This window comes from Lithobates pipiens, unplaced genomic scaffold (genome assembly GCF_037356315.1).
Source record: "Lithobates pipiens isolate NorthernLeopardFrog02 unplaced genomic scaffold, aLitPip1_a1.2 Scaffold_16, whole genome shotgun sequence".
Taxonomy (NCBI): Eukaryota; Metazoa; Chordata; class Amphibia; order Anura; family Ranidae; genus Lithobates; species Lithobates pipiens.
Window position 1 is genome coordinate 535,743,270 of NW_027507748.1, and position 14,448 is coordinate 535,757,717.

The window sequence follows — 14,448 nt, forward strand, 5'->3', positions numbered from 1 at the left end:
CTGGGAAGGATGCAGGACAAGGTGCAGTAGTGTTGGAGGTTGTTCCACCACCACGCCTCCAAAATGCTACTATTGGTTGTGACACACCTCTCTCCTCCACCCCCCCTCTTCTTCTTCCTCCATGGCCACTTCCAGTGCTCTGTCCTCAGAACCAGCGGTGCTCTGTAGGCATTCCAGGGGCTATGCAAGTACGAAGGCAAAACGATGCCATGCCGTGCTTGCGCTGGTTTGTTTGGGAGACAGGAGCCACACTGGGGCGGATGTTTTGTCAGCTCTGCAGGGGCAGGCCGAGAGGTGGTTGACGCCACGTCAGCTTAAGCCAGGAATGGTGGTTTGCGACAATGGCACCAACCTCCTCTCCGCCCTCCGACACGGACAACTGACCCATGTGCCCTGTGTGGCTCACGTCCTTAACCTGGTGGTGCAGCGGTTCTTGAGCAGGTACCCGGGCTTACAGGATGTCCTGAAGCAGGCCAGGAAAGTCTGTGTGCATTTCCGTGGATTATTTAATGCCTGTGCTCGGCTGGCGGAGCTCCAAAAGGAGTTGAACCTGCCCAAGAACCGCCTTATATGTGACATGCCCACCAGGTGGAACTCAACATTGGCCATGTTGCAGTGGCTGCACACGCAGCAGAGGGCCATCAATGAGTACCTGTGCGACTACGGCACCAGGACAGGGTCAGGGGAGCTTGTTTTTTTCTCACCACGCCAGTGGGGCATGATCAGGGATGCATGCACTGTCCTGTCACCGTTTGAGGAGGCCACAAGGATGGTGAGCAGTGACAGTGCATGCATCGGTGATACTGTACCTCTTGTCCACCTGTTGGAGCATACGCTGGTTGGAATAATGGACAGGGCACTTGAGGCAGAACAGAGGCAGGAAGAGGAGGACTTCCTTGCCTCTCAAGGCCCCCTTTATCCAGACAGTGTTTCTGCTGTGCCACCCATCACACAGGAAGAGGATGAGGAGGAGGAAGAGGAGGAGGAGGATGATTGTGTCAGCATGGAGGTGGAGGCTGGCAGCAGCAGCAGTTTTGTAGGGATGATTTACAGTCCCAAGAAACCCGTGGACTTGTACGTGGCTGGGAGGAGGTAGCTGCGGATCATGTTGTCCTTAGTGACCCAGAGGACTCCGGACTGAAGGCCTCAACTAACCTACGCTGCATGGCCTCCCTGATCCTGCAAAGCCTGCGGAAGGATCCTCATATTCTTCGGATCAAGGAGAGGGACCATTACTGGCTGGCCACTCTCCTTGATCCACGGTACAAGGGTAAGGTTGCCGACCTTATCTTGCCATCACAGAGGGAGCAGAGGATGAGATATCTCCGGGAGGCCTTGCAGAAAGGTCTGTGCAACGCGTTCCCAGAGACTGGGAGGTTACAAACTCCTGGTCCTGGACAACGTGTTGCTGAGGCATCGGTCAGAAGGAGCGGTGGAGAAGGTGGCATCTGACCGATGCTTTCAGACAATTTTTTAGTCCGCAGCCCCAAGGTATGATCGGTTCCAGCAACCATCGCCAGCGTCTGATTTACATGGTGCAGGAATACCTAGGGGCAAGGTCAGACTTGGACACCTTTCCCACCGAAAATCCTCTGGCTTACTGAGTGTTGAGGATGGATCACTGGCCAGAGCTTGCACAGTATGCAATTGAGCTACTGGCCTGTCCTGCATCCAGCGTTCTTTTGGAACGCACCTTCAGTGCTGCTGGTGGCTTTGTTACCAATCACAGGGTGCGCCTGTCCACCGAATCAGTTGATCGACTGACCTTCATCAAGATGAATCAGTCTTGGATCACCCACAGCTACCAAGCACCTGAAGCTGATGTAACCGAATAATTCTTTTTGAAATATCACATCCCTTCAAGACTGCCTATGCTGATGCTGAGTGACTGTCCTGTTATGTTGATTGTCTATCCTCTTCCTCCTCCGCTGATATGTTGGAAGAACATTTCTGGTTCTGGGTGATGCCATCAGCCCAATTTTTCTGCCCCTGTTTAACAGGGGCGTTTAATTACAATTTTTGATGCAATGCTTTGCAGCAGGGCTAATTCCTGCACTAAAACTAGAGTATATGGGAGAGGTTGCAGTGTCGTGGCACCAGCACCAGTGCCTAAGGCCCAATTTTTCTGCCCTTTGTTTAACAGGGGCATTTAATTACAATTTTTGATGCAATGCTTTGCAGCAGGGCTAATTCCTGCACTAAAACTAGAGTATATGGGAGAGGTTGCAGTGTCGAGGCACCAGCACCAGTGCCTAAGGCCCAATTTTTCTTCCCCTGTTTAACAAGGACATGTAATTACAATTCTTGATATAATATTTCACAGGAGGGCCAGTTCCTGTGCCCACCCAGAGTAACTGTGAGGACTTATAGTGTTGTGGCACCAGCACCACAACCACCAAAGGTCAATTTTTCTACCACTGTTCAACAATGGCATGAAATTATAATTCTTGATATAATCGTTCACAGCAGGGCGCTCCCAGCCCACCAAGAGTCACTTTGAGGGCTTACAATGTTCCGCCATTTCTGCAGAGCATATAGGGCAGGCCCCTACTTTCAAACATCCAACTTACAAACATCTCCTACTTGCAAACGGAAGGAGACAACAGCAAGTGAGATGAAAAAAGACGGACGGCAAAACAAATTATACAGGGGTGATAACCCTTCCCTATGTTTTCCAAAAAGCTTAAAAATAGTTTTTTTGACTGGAGCTACACTTTAAAAATGTACCAGTTGAAAATTACAAACAGATTCAACTTAACACAACAAACCTACACAGTCCCTGTCTTGTTTGCACCGCCTGTATACTGCTGTTCTGAGTATATAGGGCCTGGGGGCCACACGTATTTGCTTTTTTTAATATGGGTACGGGGTTCCCCTTAATATGCGTACAAGACCCAAAGGGGCTGGTAATGGGCAGGGAGGGCTACCCATGGCATTTTTCTCAATGATTTTCAACCATGTTGCAGAAACCAGATATAACATTAAAACCGCAAGCAGTTTTAAATGACGTTATTTCTGTTAAATGTCATTTTGTGCAGGGACTGTTCTAAACACGGGAAACCCGTGGCACTTCACAGGCATACTACAGACACCCCCCAGGCACGATATTTAAAGGAATATTTCACTTTTTTTTTCACTTTAATTGTCATTAAAATCAGTGCTCCCGCCAAAACGGCCGTTTTTAAAACTTTTTTTTTGCATTGACCCATGTCCCCTGGGGCAGGAGCCAGGTCCCCAAACCCTTTTTAAGGACAGTATCTTGCATATTAGCTGTTAAAATTAGCACTTTTAAACACTTGCTTACTGGGCACTTAAACACCCTTCCTGACCAGACCAATTTTCAGCTTTTGGTGCTCTCACACTTTGAATGACAATTACTCAGTCATGCAACACTGTACCCAAATGAATTTTGTGTCCTTTTTTTCCCACAAATAGAGCTTTCTTTTGGTGGTATTTGATCACCTCTGGGGTTTTTATTTTTTACGCTATAAATGAAAAAAGACAGAAAATTTTGAAAAAAAAACGCATATTTCTTTGTTTCTGTGATAAAATTTTGCAAATTATAATTTTTTTTCATAAATTTTGGCCACAATTTATACTGCTACATATCTTTGGTAAAAATAACCCAAATTTGTGGATATTATTTGGTCTTTGTGAAAGTTAGAGAGTCTACAAGCTGTGGTGCGAATCGCACAAAACTGATCACACCTGATGTACTGGTGGCCTATCTCATTTCTTGCGACCCGAACAAGTCAGGAAAGTACAAATACCCCCCAAATGACCCCTTTTTTGAAAGTAGACATTCCAAGGTATTTACTAAGATGCATGGTGAGGTTTTTGATGTTGTCATCTTTTTCCCACAATTCTTTGCAAAATGAAGATTTTTTTTTTCTCACAAAATTTTCAATGTAATAGGTTATTTCTCTCACATGGCATGTGTATACCACAAATGACACCCCAAAATACGTTCTGCTACTCCTTCTGAGTATTACGATACCAAATGTGTGAGACTTTTACACAGCCTGGCCACATACAGAGGCCCAATATTGAAATAGCACCATCAGGCGTTCTAGGAGCATAAATTACACATTTCATTTCTCAACCACCTATTACATTTTTGAAGGCCCTGGAGCACCAGAACAATGGAAATGCCCACAAAGTGACCCCATTTTGGAAAGCTAACACCCCGACGTATAATCTATGAGGCATAATGAGTCGTTTGAATGGTTCATTTTTTTTCCAGAAGTTTTGGGAAAATGTGAAAAAAAAATGAAAACGCATTTTTTTTACGCAAAGTTGTCCATTTATAAGATATTTCCAACACATAGCATGTACATAGCAAAAATTACACCCCAAAATACGTTCTACTACTCCTCCTGAGTATAACGATACCAAATGTGTGAGACTTTTACACAGCCTGACCACATACAGAGGCCCAATATTGAAATAGCACCATCAGGCGTTCTAGGAGCATAAATTACACATCTTATTTCTCAACCACCTATTACAGTTTTGAAGGCCCTGGAGCACCAGGACAATGGAAATGCCCACAAAGTGACCCCACGTGGCACTGACAACACGTGGCACTGACAACACGTGGCACTGACAGATGGCACTGGAGGCAGATGGCACTGGAGGCAGATGGCACTGGAGGTAGATGGGGCTGACAGATGGGGCTGGCAGATGTCGCTGGCAGATGTCGCTGGCAGATGTCGCTGACAGATGGCACTGGGGCTGGCACTGGCAGATGGCACTGGCAGATGGTGCTGGCTATTTGCTCTGGCTAATTGCTCTGGCAAATGGGGCTGGCAGATGGCACTGTGGCTGGCAGATGGCACTGGCGCTGGCAGGTGGCACTGGCGCTGGCAGGTGGCGCTGGCAGGTGGCACTGGCAGGTGGCACTGGCACTGGCGGCACTGGCGGCACTGGGGCTGAGGGCACTGGGGCTGGCAGGTGGCACTGGCGCTGGCAGGTGGCACTGGCAGGTGGCACTGGCACTGGCAGGTGGCACTGGCACGTGGCACTGGCGGCACTGGGGCTGGCGGCACTGGGGCTGATGGCACTGGGGCTGATGGCACTGGGGCTGACGGATGGCACTGGCGCTGGCAGGTGGCACTGGTGCTGGCAGGTGGCACTGGCAGGTGGCAGGTGGCACTGGCAGGTGGCACTGGCGGCACTGGTGGCACTGGTGCTGGCAGGTGGCACTGGCAGGTGGCACTGGCGGCACTGGCCCTGGTGGCACTGGCGGCACTGGGGCTGACGGCACTGGGGCTGACGGATGGCACTGGCGCTGGCAGGTGGCACTTGCACTGGTGGCACTGACGGCACTGGGGCTGACGGCACTGGGGCTGACGGATGGCACTGGCGCTGGCAGGTGGCACTGGCGCTGGCAGGTGGCACTGGTGCTGGCAGGTGGCACTGGCATTGGCGGCACTGGCGGCACTGGCACTGGCGGCACTGGGGCTGACGGCACTGGCGGCACTGGGGCTGACGGATGGCACTGGGGCTGGCAGGTGGCACTGGCGCTGGCAGGTGGCACTGGTGCTGGCAGGTGGCACTGGCGCTGGCGGCACTGGCGCTGGCGGCACTGGGGCTGACGGCACTGGGGCTGACGGCAGGCACTGGCGCTGGCAGGTGGCACTGGCGCTGGCACTGGCGCTGGCAGGTGGCACTGGCGGCACTGGCACTACTGGCAGATGGCACTGGGCTGACAGATGGCACTGGGGCTGACAGATGGCACTGGCACTGGGGCTGACAGATGGCACTGGCACTGGGGCTGACAGATGGCACTGGCACTGGGGCTGACAGATGGCACTGGGGCTGACTTACAGATCGCTCTCCCTCCTCACACGCTGTCTCTGTGTGAGGAGGGAGAGACACGGCAATGGGAGATGATCTCATATGTTTACATATGAGATCATCTCCCATTGGCAGCTGCGATCGCGCTGTGAACGGCCGCTTTGATTGGCCGTTCACGGCGATCTGTATTTGCCTGTCTCCGGGAGACACGGCGAATACAAAACTTCCGCGATGCACGCCCCCGGCGGCGCGCATTGCGGAAGTAAACAGAAGGCCGTCCAGGGACGGCCAGGTGAAGGAACCCGCCTGCTCTAAGGCCGTCATTCGGCTATAGGGCGGGCAGGAGATGGTTCATTTCGAACGTTCGAGTCCCATAGACTTCAATGGGGTTCTAACGTTCGTACGAATTTGGGGTCCGTTCGAAAGTTCTGGTGCGAACCGAACCGGGGGGTGTTCGGCTCATCCCTACTCCTGATTATGGTTTATGCACTTTAAGTTGTTATTGGGCACATTATAGTATTTTCTCTATAGTCTTCTCTATAGGTTTTATCATATATCATAAATTGCCTATGATATGAAAATTACCTTCTTCATTTTTTCTCCTAGTTTAGGGTATGGGGGCTTGTTTACCCTGGACCAATCCACAGGAACTTTGATTTTCTCATAAAGTTGAAATATAATCAATCCATCATCAAGATCACTGCAAAGAAAACATTTTTGGATGAGTACTTACACACAATATGTGAAATGCAGAAGGAGAGACTGCATATACAGAAAGAAGTGAGATCTGCACTCAAGCTCATGCATCTGCCAGCTCATTCTGCAGTATCATAGTTGGCAACATTGTAAAAAAAATTATAGGGATACTTTTTTGTTTGTAGACGGGGGTCTCATTTTAATTAGGGGTGGGACATGCATTTGTAGGCGTGGCATAGGTGGGAAGAAAAAATAGGATTTTTATAACAGCTTACCTATACCTATTTTTTAACCTATTTTTATAGGTAAGTTGTTATAAAAATCCATTTTTTTGTTCTGGAGTACATCACGGGACACAGAGCCATAGTAGTTACTCTCTGGGTTATATAGGCCACCTTTAGGTGATGGACACTGGCACATCCTAAGATAGGAAGTTTACTCCCTATATAACCCCTACCATTACTGGGAGTACCTCAGTTTTTGTAGCAAAGAAATATACGTGTATCAAAAGAGGGGAGGGACCTCTGTGTCCCGTGATGTACTCCAAGAAAATAATTTTACAGGTAAGCTTCTTTACCATACATCACAGGACACAGAGCCATAGTAGTTACTATGTGGGATGTCTCAGAGCAATACTAACTGAGGGGAGGGAGACACAACAAAAGTAGGGCACCATGAGACCAGAGGACCTATACAGCTGCCTGCAGCACACTGCACCCAAAGGCGATATCCTCATGCCTTTTTACATCCAGCTGATAGATTCTGGTAAATGTATGGACTGAAGACCAAGTTGCGGCTTTGCAGACTTGAGCCATGGAGGCTTGGTGATGCACTGCCCAAGAAGCGCTAACAGCCCTGGTGGAGTGTGCTTTGATTTGAAAAGGTGGAATCTTCCTCTTCAAACCATAAGCTTGAACAATTACTTGCCAAATCCGCTTAGAAATAGTGAATTTCGATGCTGCCTGTCCTCTTTTAGGACCTTCAGGTAACACAAACAAAACATCCAATTTTCGAATCTGAGCAGTCACCTTCAATTAGACTTTGACTGCTCTCACTACATAAAGAAAATATAGAAACTTTTCTTCTGTAGAACAGGGTTCTGGAAAAAATGAAGGTAGAACGATATCCTGGTTTAGAAGAAAACCTGACACTACCTTTGGTAGAAACATAGGATGAGGATGCAATACTTCTCTATCCTTGTGAATAATTAAATATGGCTCTTTACAAGAAAGAGCAGCCAACTCTAATACCCTTCTTGCAGAAGATATGGCTACCAGAAAAACTAGTTTCCTTGTCAAAAGGACCCAGGGAATATGTCGTATTGGCTCAAAAGGATGTTTCTGTAATGCCGACAGAACTAAATTCAAGTCCCAGGGGTGACCTAATCGATGGATTAAGCCGTGTTACCCCCTGTATAAAGCTAAGGACCAAAGAATGTGAAGCAAGCATACGTTGAAATAATACCGATAAGGCCGAGGCCTGGCCTTTGATATTACTCAAGGCCAGCTTCATCTCTAACCCCATTTGCAGAAAGTCAAGGATTCTACCTATGACATACTTTCTGGGATGCCAACCCCTGGATTCACACCAGGAAACATGCCTTCCAGACTCTATAATATATGATTCTAGAGGCCGGCCTCCTTGCATTCTTCTTGAGAATGTGGGTCTCAGTAGCCAAACTGTTAAATTTAGCTTTTATAAGGTAGGTTGGAATATCACACCTTGCGAGAGTAGGTACAGACATGGTGGTAGGGTCCATGGGTCCCCTACCGCCATCTTTATGATCTCTGCATACCAAGATCTTCTGGGCCACGCTGATTTCACAAGAATCACCAACTTCCCTTCCTGCTTGATCCTGCGAACAAGTCATGGCAGCAGCAGAATAGGGGGGAATGCATAAATCAGATTCCAAAACGGAAAAACGGATTCCACTGGACCACCAAGACATCCGTTCCATATGCTAGTGGATCCTTTGCTCTTGACACAAAGTTGTAGATTTTCTTGTTGAACCTGGACACAAACAGGTCTACATCCGGGATCTCCCATCTCTGGCATATTGCCAGGAAGATATTGAGATGAAGGGCCCATTCTCCCGGGAACTAGCTACTCAAGTAGTCCACCTGTCAATTTTCTATTCCTGGAATGAAAACTGCCAATAGGCAAGGTACGTTGTTTTCTGCCCAAGTTAGGATATGATTCACCTCTCTCTGGGCTGCATGACTTCTTGTGCCGCCTTGGTGATCAATATAGGTCACTGCTGTGGCATTGTCGGATTGGATCCTGACAGGACAATTCTAATATCCTTGATGGTTTTAAGGAAGATTTCTCTAGGTTGAGAATCCAACCTAGGTATTCCAGGTAGTTGACATACTTTGGTCTAAGTGGGCTATCATCTAAAAAGAGCAGATCGTCTAGGTAAGCTATAGTCGTTATACCTTGAGCCCTTAAACTGACCAGAGGAGGGGCCAGGACCTTTGTAAACACCTGAGGTGAAGTAGCTAGACCGAAAGGTAGAGCTACAAACTGAAAATGAAGATTTTCTACCTTAAAACATAGATATTCCTGGTGAGCGAGGAAAATAGGCACATGGAGGTAGTCATCCTTGATGTTGATCGACGCCAGCAGTTCTCCTCCTTGTAGAATGGAGACAGCTGATCGGATTGACTCCAATGCGAAAAGAGCAGATATTCAGGAACTGGTTTAGATCCTTGAGATCTAGAATAGGTCTGACATCTCCATTTGTTTTTAGCACCGTGAAAAGGTTTGAATAAAACCCCAACCCCTGCTCTTCCTTGGGGACCAGCATGATCACTTTTTGAGTCAAAAGACGACCCAATGCTTGAAAGAGAGACTTCTTTTTCCTTGGGAACATTTGATTGGAGAAAACGAGGAGACGGGAACTCACAAAACTCTAGTTTGTACCCTAGAGCTATTGAGGAAATCACCCACTTGTCTCGACACTCTTCCTGCCAGACCCTTGAGAACTGCAGGGGGAGGCATAACAAGGAGGCTTTAGTATTTTGTTTTGTAGGTTATCTCCCCCAGGACTTCTTTTGACCCTGAGATTTGCCTCTTGAACCTGACGGCAGAGGCCGTCATAACTGCCTGGAGGCTGATACCCCGTCACTGGAGAAGTAGCTTGTTTGAATCAAATACATTTACTCCCTTTCTTAACTGGCAAAAGGGTACTTTTTCCAATAGAAATTTTTTGAATGTATTTATTCAAATCATCCCCAAACAGCCGTTCACAGAGGAAAGGAAAACTAGCCAGGAGTTTTTTGCATGGCGCTTCAACTGACCAATTTTTCAACCATTCTACACATATGCACCAGCCCAAGCGTAAGGCGCGAGGCCTGAAGAATAGAATCTCTCATAGCATCTATTGCAAAACATAAAGCCTCTGGTAGCTCGGCTAAATCCTGGGCCTGTTGATCAGGGATAACCTTGAGCACCTGTTTAAACTGGTCTTTCAAGGATTGACATACACAGACTGCTGCCACCGCAGGTTGAGTCACTGAACCTGCCAAAGAAAATGCATTTTTTAACTGGAATGCCAATTTCTTATCAGTTGGATCCCTAAGCATTTGAGCCGTGTCCTCCGGACAAGTTAAACTTTTATTCACAGGGGATACAGCAGCGTCAATTGCAGGTATCCCCCACTTTTTTGTGAATTTTTCCTCCATGAGATAAAATATTGAGAATTCTTTAGGAGGAAAAAAATGTTTATCTGGGTGATCCCACTCAGAATACATAAGCTGTTCCAGCAATGAATGGACAAGAAAGGCATGCACAGCTTGAGGAGGCGTTAACAAACCTAAACAAGAAGTGGACTTACTAACCAACTCAGTTAAGGGTGGCATAAATGTCGAGCGGACCATTTCAGTGAGAGATTGCACCATCAATCTATCAGATTGTGAAGCTGGAGGAGGTCCTTCTGCAATTGACCCTTCAGAAGAGGGGTCATCTGAGGTGAATTCATCTTCTCCCACCCCCAGTCCCTCTGTTTGAGGGTCCTGGGTAGTAGAAGGGGACCTGTTGTGTCTTCTCCCACTCTGGGAAGATGTGATTAAAGCCACTAACATTTCTTCCAATCCCACCAAAGCTGAGGAAAAAAAAAACTCCCCAGCAATATAGACAAGGGCTGCAGTGTTGAAAACAGTTGCAACATTTGACGGCCCCAATGGCTCACCCTGACCAGCCACCCCAGTTCTCTCAGGGGAGGATGACATTGTAGAGGTGAGACTAAGGTACTCAGAGACTGAGGAAGCTTTTGGGCCCTTTTTTGGGGTGTTTCTACCTCCCCTGCTGACCATAGCCCGATGCACAAATGCAGAGGTACTGCCAGAAGAAAATACACCCACTGCTTGAGCAAATAGTCCAGCAACTGCTGCTGCTATTAATGTTCAGCCTGAATGTGCCTAAGGAATGCTTGTGTCACCACTTACATGCCTCCCTCTGCTCTTATGTCTCTCTGTCAGCTGCAGTCTGCAAAATGGAGCTTTTATCATACATTCCCAAGCTGGACGTTGCTGCACGCCAATGCCACGCTGAGCCAAGCCCCCTCCACCTTCCTACCACGCCCACCTCTTTTAAAAAAAGAGCGCTTTCCCACGTGTGAGCGGGCCTCTAATCCGACAGGATCGGGGTGTGGGGGGGGGGGGGGTGATGCAGGGGAGGTGAGGAGATGGGAAAGCACCGTGCTGAGGCGGTGAAAGAGTGGAGCGACATCCGCCATCTGAGTTCCCTCTGCCTATTCTGGGAGAGGGGAAGAGCTTCTGCCCAGGTGAGGGGTATTTTTAGAAAAAAATCCCCCCCTCCAACATCTTTCCGAGGCTTGGGACTGCTTGGCCGGATGAAGCCTGCAGCTTCTGTGGAGCGAGGTATGGAAGCAAGCACAAGGTACATGCTCTATACATCCCCCAGTGGTGACTTTAGGCATGACATCATTTTACTTTTAAAGGAGACAATCCATACAAAAAATGTAAAATTCCTTAGGAATCTCCACTCACCTTATCCCGCTGCAGGGATTCTGTGGTAAAACCAACAGACCCAAACTTCACCCCTCACGGCGGGCTCCGTAAAAAAACCTTCAAGGACCGGGCCCCTTTTTATCGAGGGATCCACACCCTTGGACCTGTATAGCACCCCGCCAGAAAGCTTTATGGCTAAAAAAAAACTAAGGACTGGATCCCAGGGGGCCAACTCTCAAACAAGAGAAGCGTTAGGGGCTAAACCTTGTTTCTTCCGCTATGAGGCCCGGGTACCATTCAATTCGGCCTGAAAAGACCCTTTGAATGGATCCGGCTGCATAGCTTGCCCCAGCAAAGGATTACTCCAGTAGAGCTCAGCATAGCAAATCCTTACTCGTGACCAACACCTAAGACACTGGCAAAAAAACGGAGTTACTCCCAGTAATGGGAGGGGTTATATAGGGAGTGAACTTCCTGTCTTAGGGTATGCCAGTGTCCATCACCTAAAGGTGGCCTACATAACCCACATAGTAACTACTATGGCTCTGTGTCCCGTGATGTACGATAAAGAAAAGGGCATGGCTTAAAGGGGTTAGAGGGTTGGGAGGGAGAAAGAGAGGGATAGGGAGGGAAGGAGAGAGAGGAGGAAGGAGAGAAGTGAAAGAAAGAAGGAAAGAAAGAAAAAAGACAGAAAGAACGGGAGGAAGGCCAAATCGCGACGGTTGGCAACTATGCAGTGTACGTAGGTCAGCAGGTTGCAGGGCAGTGTACATCAGCAGTGTTAACATGTGTGCCAGTCCAATTATTACCCTTGCTCTCTATTTATAGAGCAACACCAGAGCCAGGTCAAGGTTTAGGAACAGTCTATGGGGAGTAGGCAGCACATACCTGGTCCTGCTGGCCAGCTGAGTTCCACTCACCATCCGCAGACTGTAAAAACAGCCTTCTACTGCTCCCAGCAGCTCCTACCCCGCAGGGTCCCAAACATGCAGGCAGCATGGCATTGTGCGGAATCAGAGCAGCAGTGAGTCTTACGGCTGACATAGCCTGTCGGCCAGATATACCATGCTTTTTATTGATTATTCTGCCTATGCATAATTTCTCTTGATGACTTGTACCTTCATGAATTATGTTTTTTATAATTTAACATTTTTAAATAAAATTTTTGTACTGGAGTGATCCACGCTATGTGGGGGCATTTTTTTCTATTTTTTCTCATTATACCTACCTTCATGATTGCACTTTCGGGGAGTTCGAGACACAGACAACCTGCATCGGATATCTCGATCGAGAGCCGGGAGTTCGAGTGTTCCTTTTGGAGGACCATTTGTGGTGGATTCACTTTGATGCACGATTGACCCACCGTTACGGTGTGTGGGTCCACACCTTAGAGTAAGGGTACCCATTATTGTTCTATGATAAGTGCATCTTCTATCTTCTTAGAAGTGTACTATTGGTGGAATTTGGACGTCAAGTATCACATTTGCATACTACCGCATATATTTGAAGTCCCACGTATAAGAATTGGATGGGTTTTCATGAAGGACTCATTCATTGATGTTGTAGAGTCCTGACCTCTCATGAGGATTTTTTTATGTGCATAGCATTTTCCCATTCTCTGCTATTTTCTATGAACTGCACAGATTATTTTTTATAATTTAATGTTATGCATTTTGGATTTGATATTCATTTGCTTTTTATTCATATTTTTTTAGTTTCACTACTATTGTTGTAGCTCACTGTTTTCAGTGAGTTTACTCTCACAGATTTTTTTAGCGCTGCAATTTTTGTTTTTTATATATTTTTTGGCACAGGTTTCTTTTAACGAACTGATACAATTATTTATAACAAGCTGATGTCTTTTTTGTCTAAAAAGGTAAAAGGCATTTCAATGTTATCGTTTCTGTTACCTGTACAGATGGTTTACACGGGGGTTTACACCAAGTGAATTCATCCAGTTCCTGAATGTTCTTTCTTCTCTTGTCTCACCTTGACAATAAAATAAATAGAAGTTGAGCATAAGCTTCTAAAATGATAATAATTCTATTTTGTCATCAGAAAATTATAATATATTATCATAGCTATGTGGTAAAAGCTTATTCTGTGTAAAATCAGACATTATAGCAGATATAAAAACACAAAAAAAAGCAGTTATGTATTCATTAAATATTATTTTCATTACATGTGATTGCATGTATTTTAAATTGCAGATAACACATGTAGCTGCATTTGTATTGATGTCGGCTATGTTGTATCTACATGTGCAGACAGGGAATGTGTTGACAAGAGGAGCGGGCAGAAGGAACCATAAGATGACATTGTCAGTATGTTTCTATTCCTTCAAATTAGCAGTCTGGAAATATCACTTCAAACCTTAACTCCCTAAGTTGTTCTCATGGGGATCAGGATAATATTGCATAATGTGGAGGGATTTAACTCCCCACAAGAAAGGAGGAAGGCCTTTAGATCTTATAAACGCCTGGGGGCAGACATTTTCCTCATCCAGGAGACACATTTTTCCATATCTAACCACCCTAGCTTCTTTGATCGCCATTATAGACAGCACTTCTTCACCACATTTGAGTCTAGGTCAAAGGGGTAGCCATTTTTATAAAAAAATAGTAGGTTCCTGATAATTCAGGGCTCTATCAATGGTAAAGCAATTACTATCGCAAATGTTTATACGCCGAATGTCTCACAAGCCTCTTTCTTTGCCTCCTTTTTTCACCTCATTTAGTGATCGAAGGGAACTTTCAACATGGTGGTCCATTCGAAGCTGGACAGAAGCCGAGTTGTGAGTAATGCTAACGCTTTCCCAAAAACCCTCACCCGTTTGCTCAGTACTCACCAACTTATTGACTCCTGGAGAGCCCATAATGTGGGCTTCCACGACGACACTTTTTACTCACACTCCCATGACAGCTACTCTAGGCTGGACTATATATTTAGTACTCCAGTCATACTAGCCAACTCAGCTGCAGCA

General features: G+C 46.7%; 1 protein-coding gene across 1 annotated transcript in view; it reads right to left on the reverse strand.

The window, feature by feature from the left end:
• Positions 1-14,448, reverse strand: part of LCP1 (lymphocyte cytosolic protein 1) — a 94,592-nt gene that overhangs the window by 19,117 nt on the left and 61,027 nt on the right. Inside the window, exons 11-12 of the mRNA XM_077483240.1 lie at positions 13,376-13,454; positions 6,385-6,499 (exon numbers count right to left, since the gene is read on the reverse strand). Coding sequence (XP_077339366.1) covers positions 6,385-6,499; positions 13,376-13,454 — 194 coding nt within the window. The remainder of the gene's footprint in view (positions 1-6,384; positions 6,500-13,375; positions 13,455-14,448) is intronic.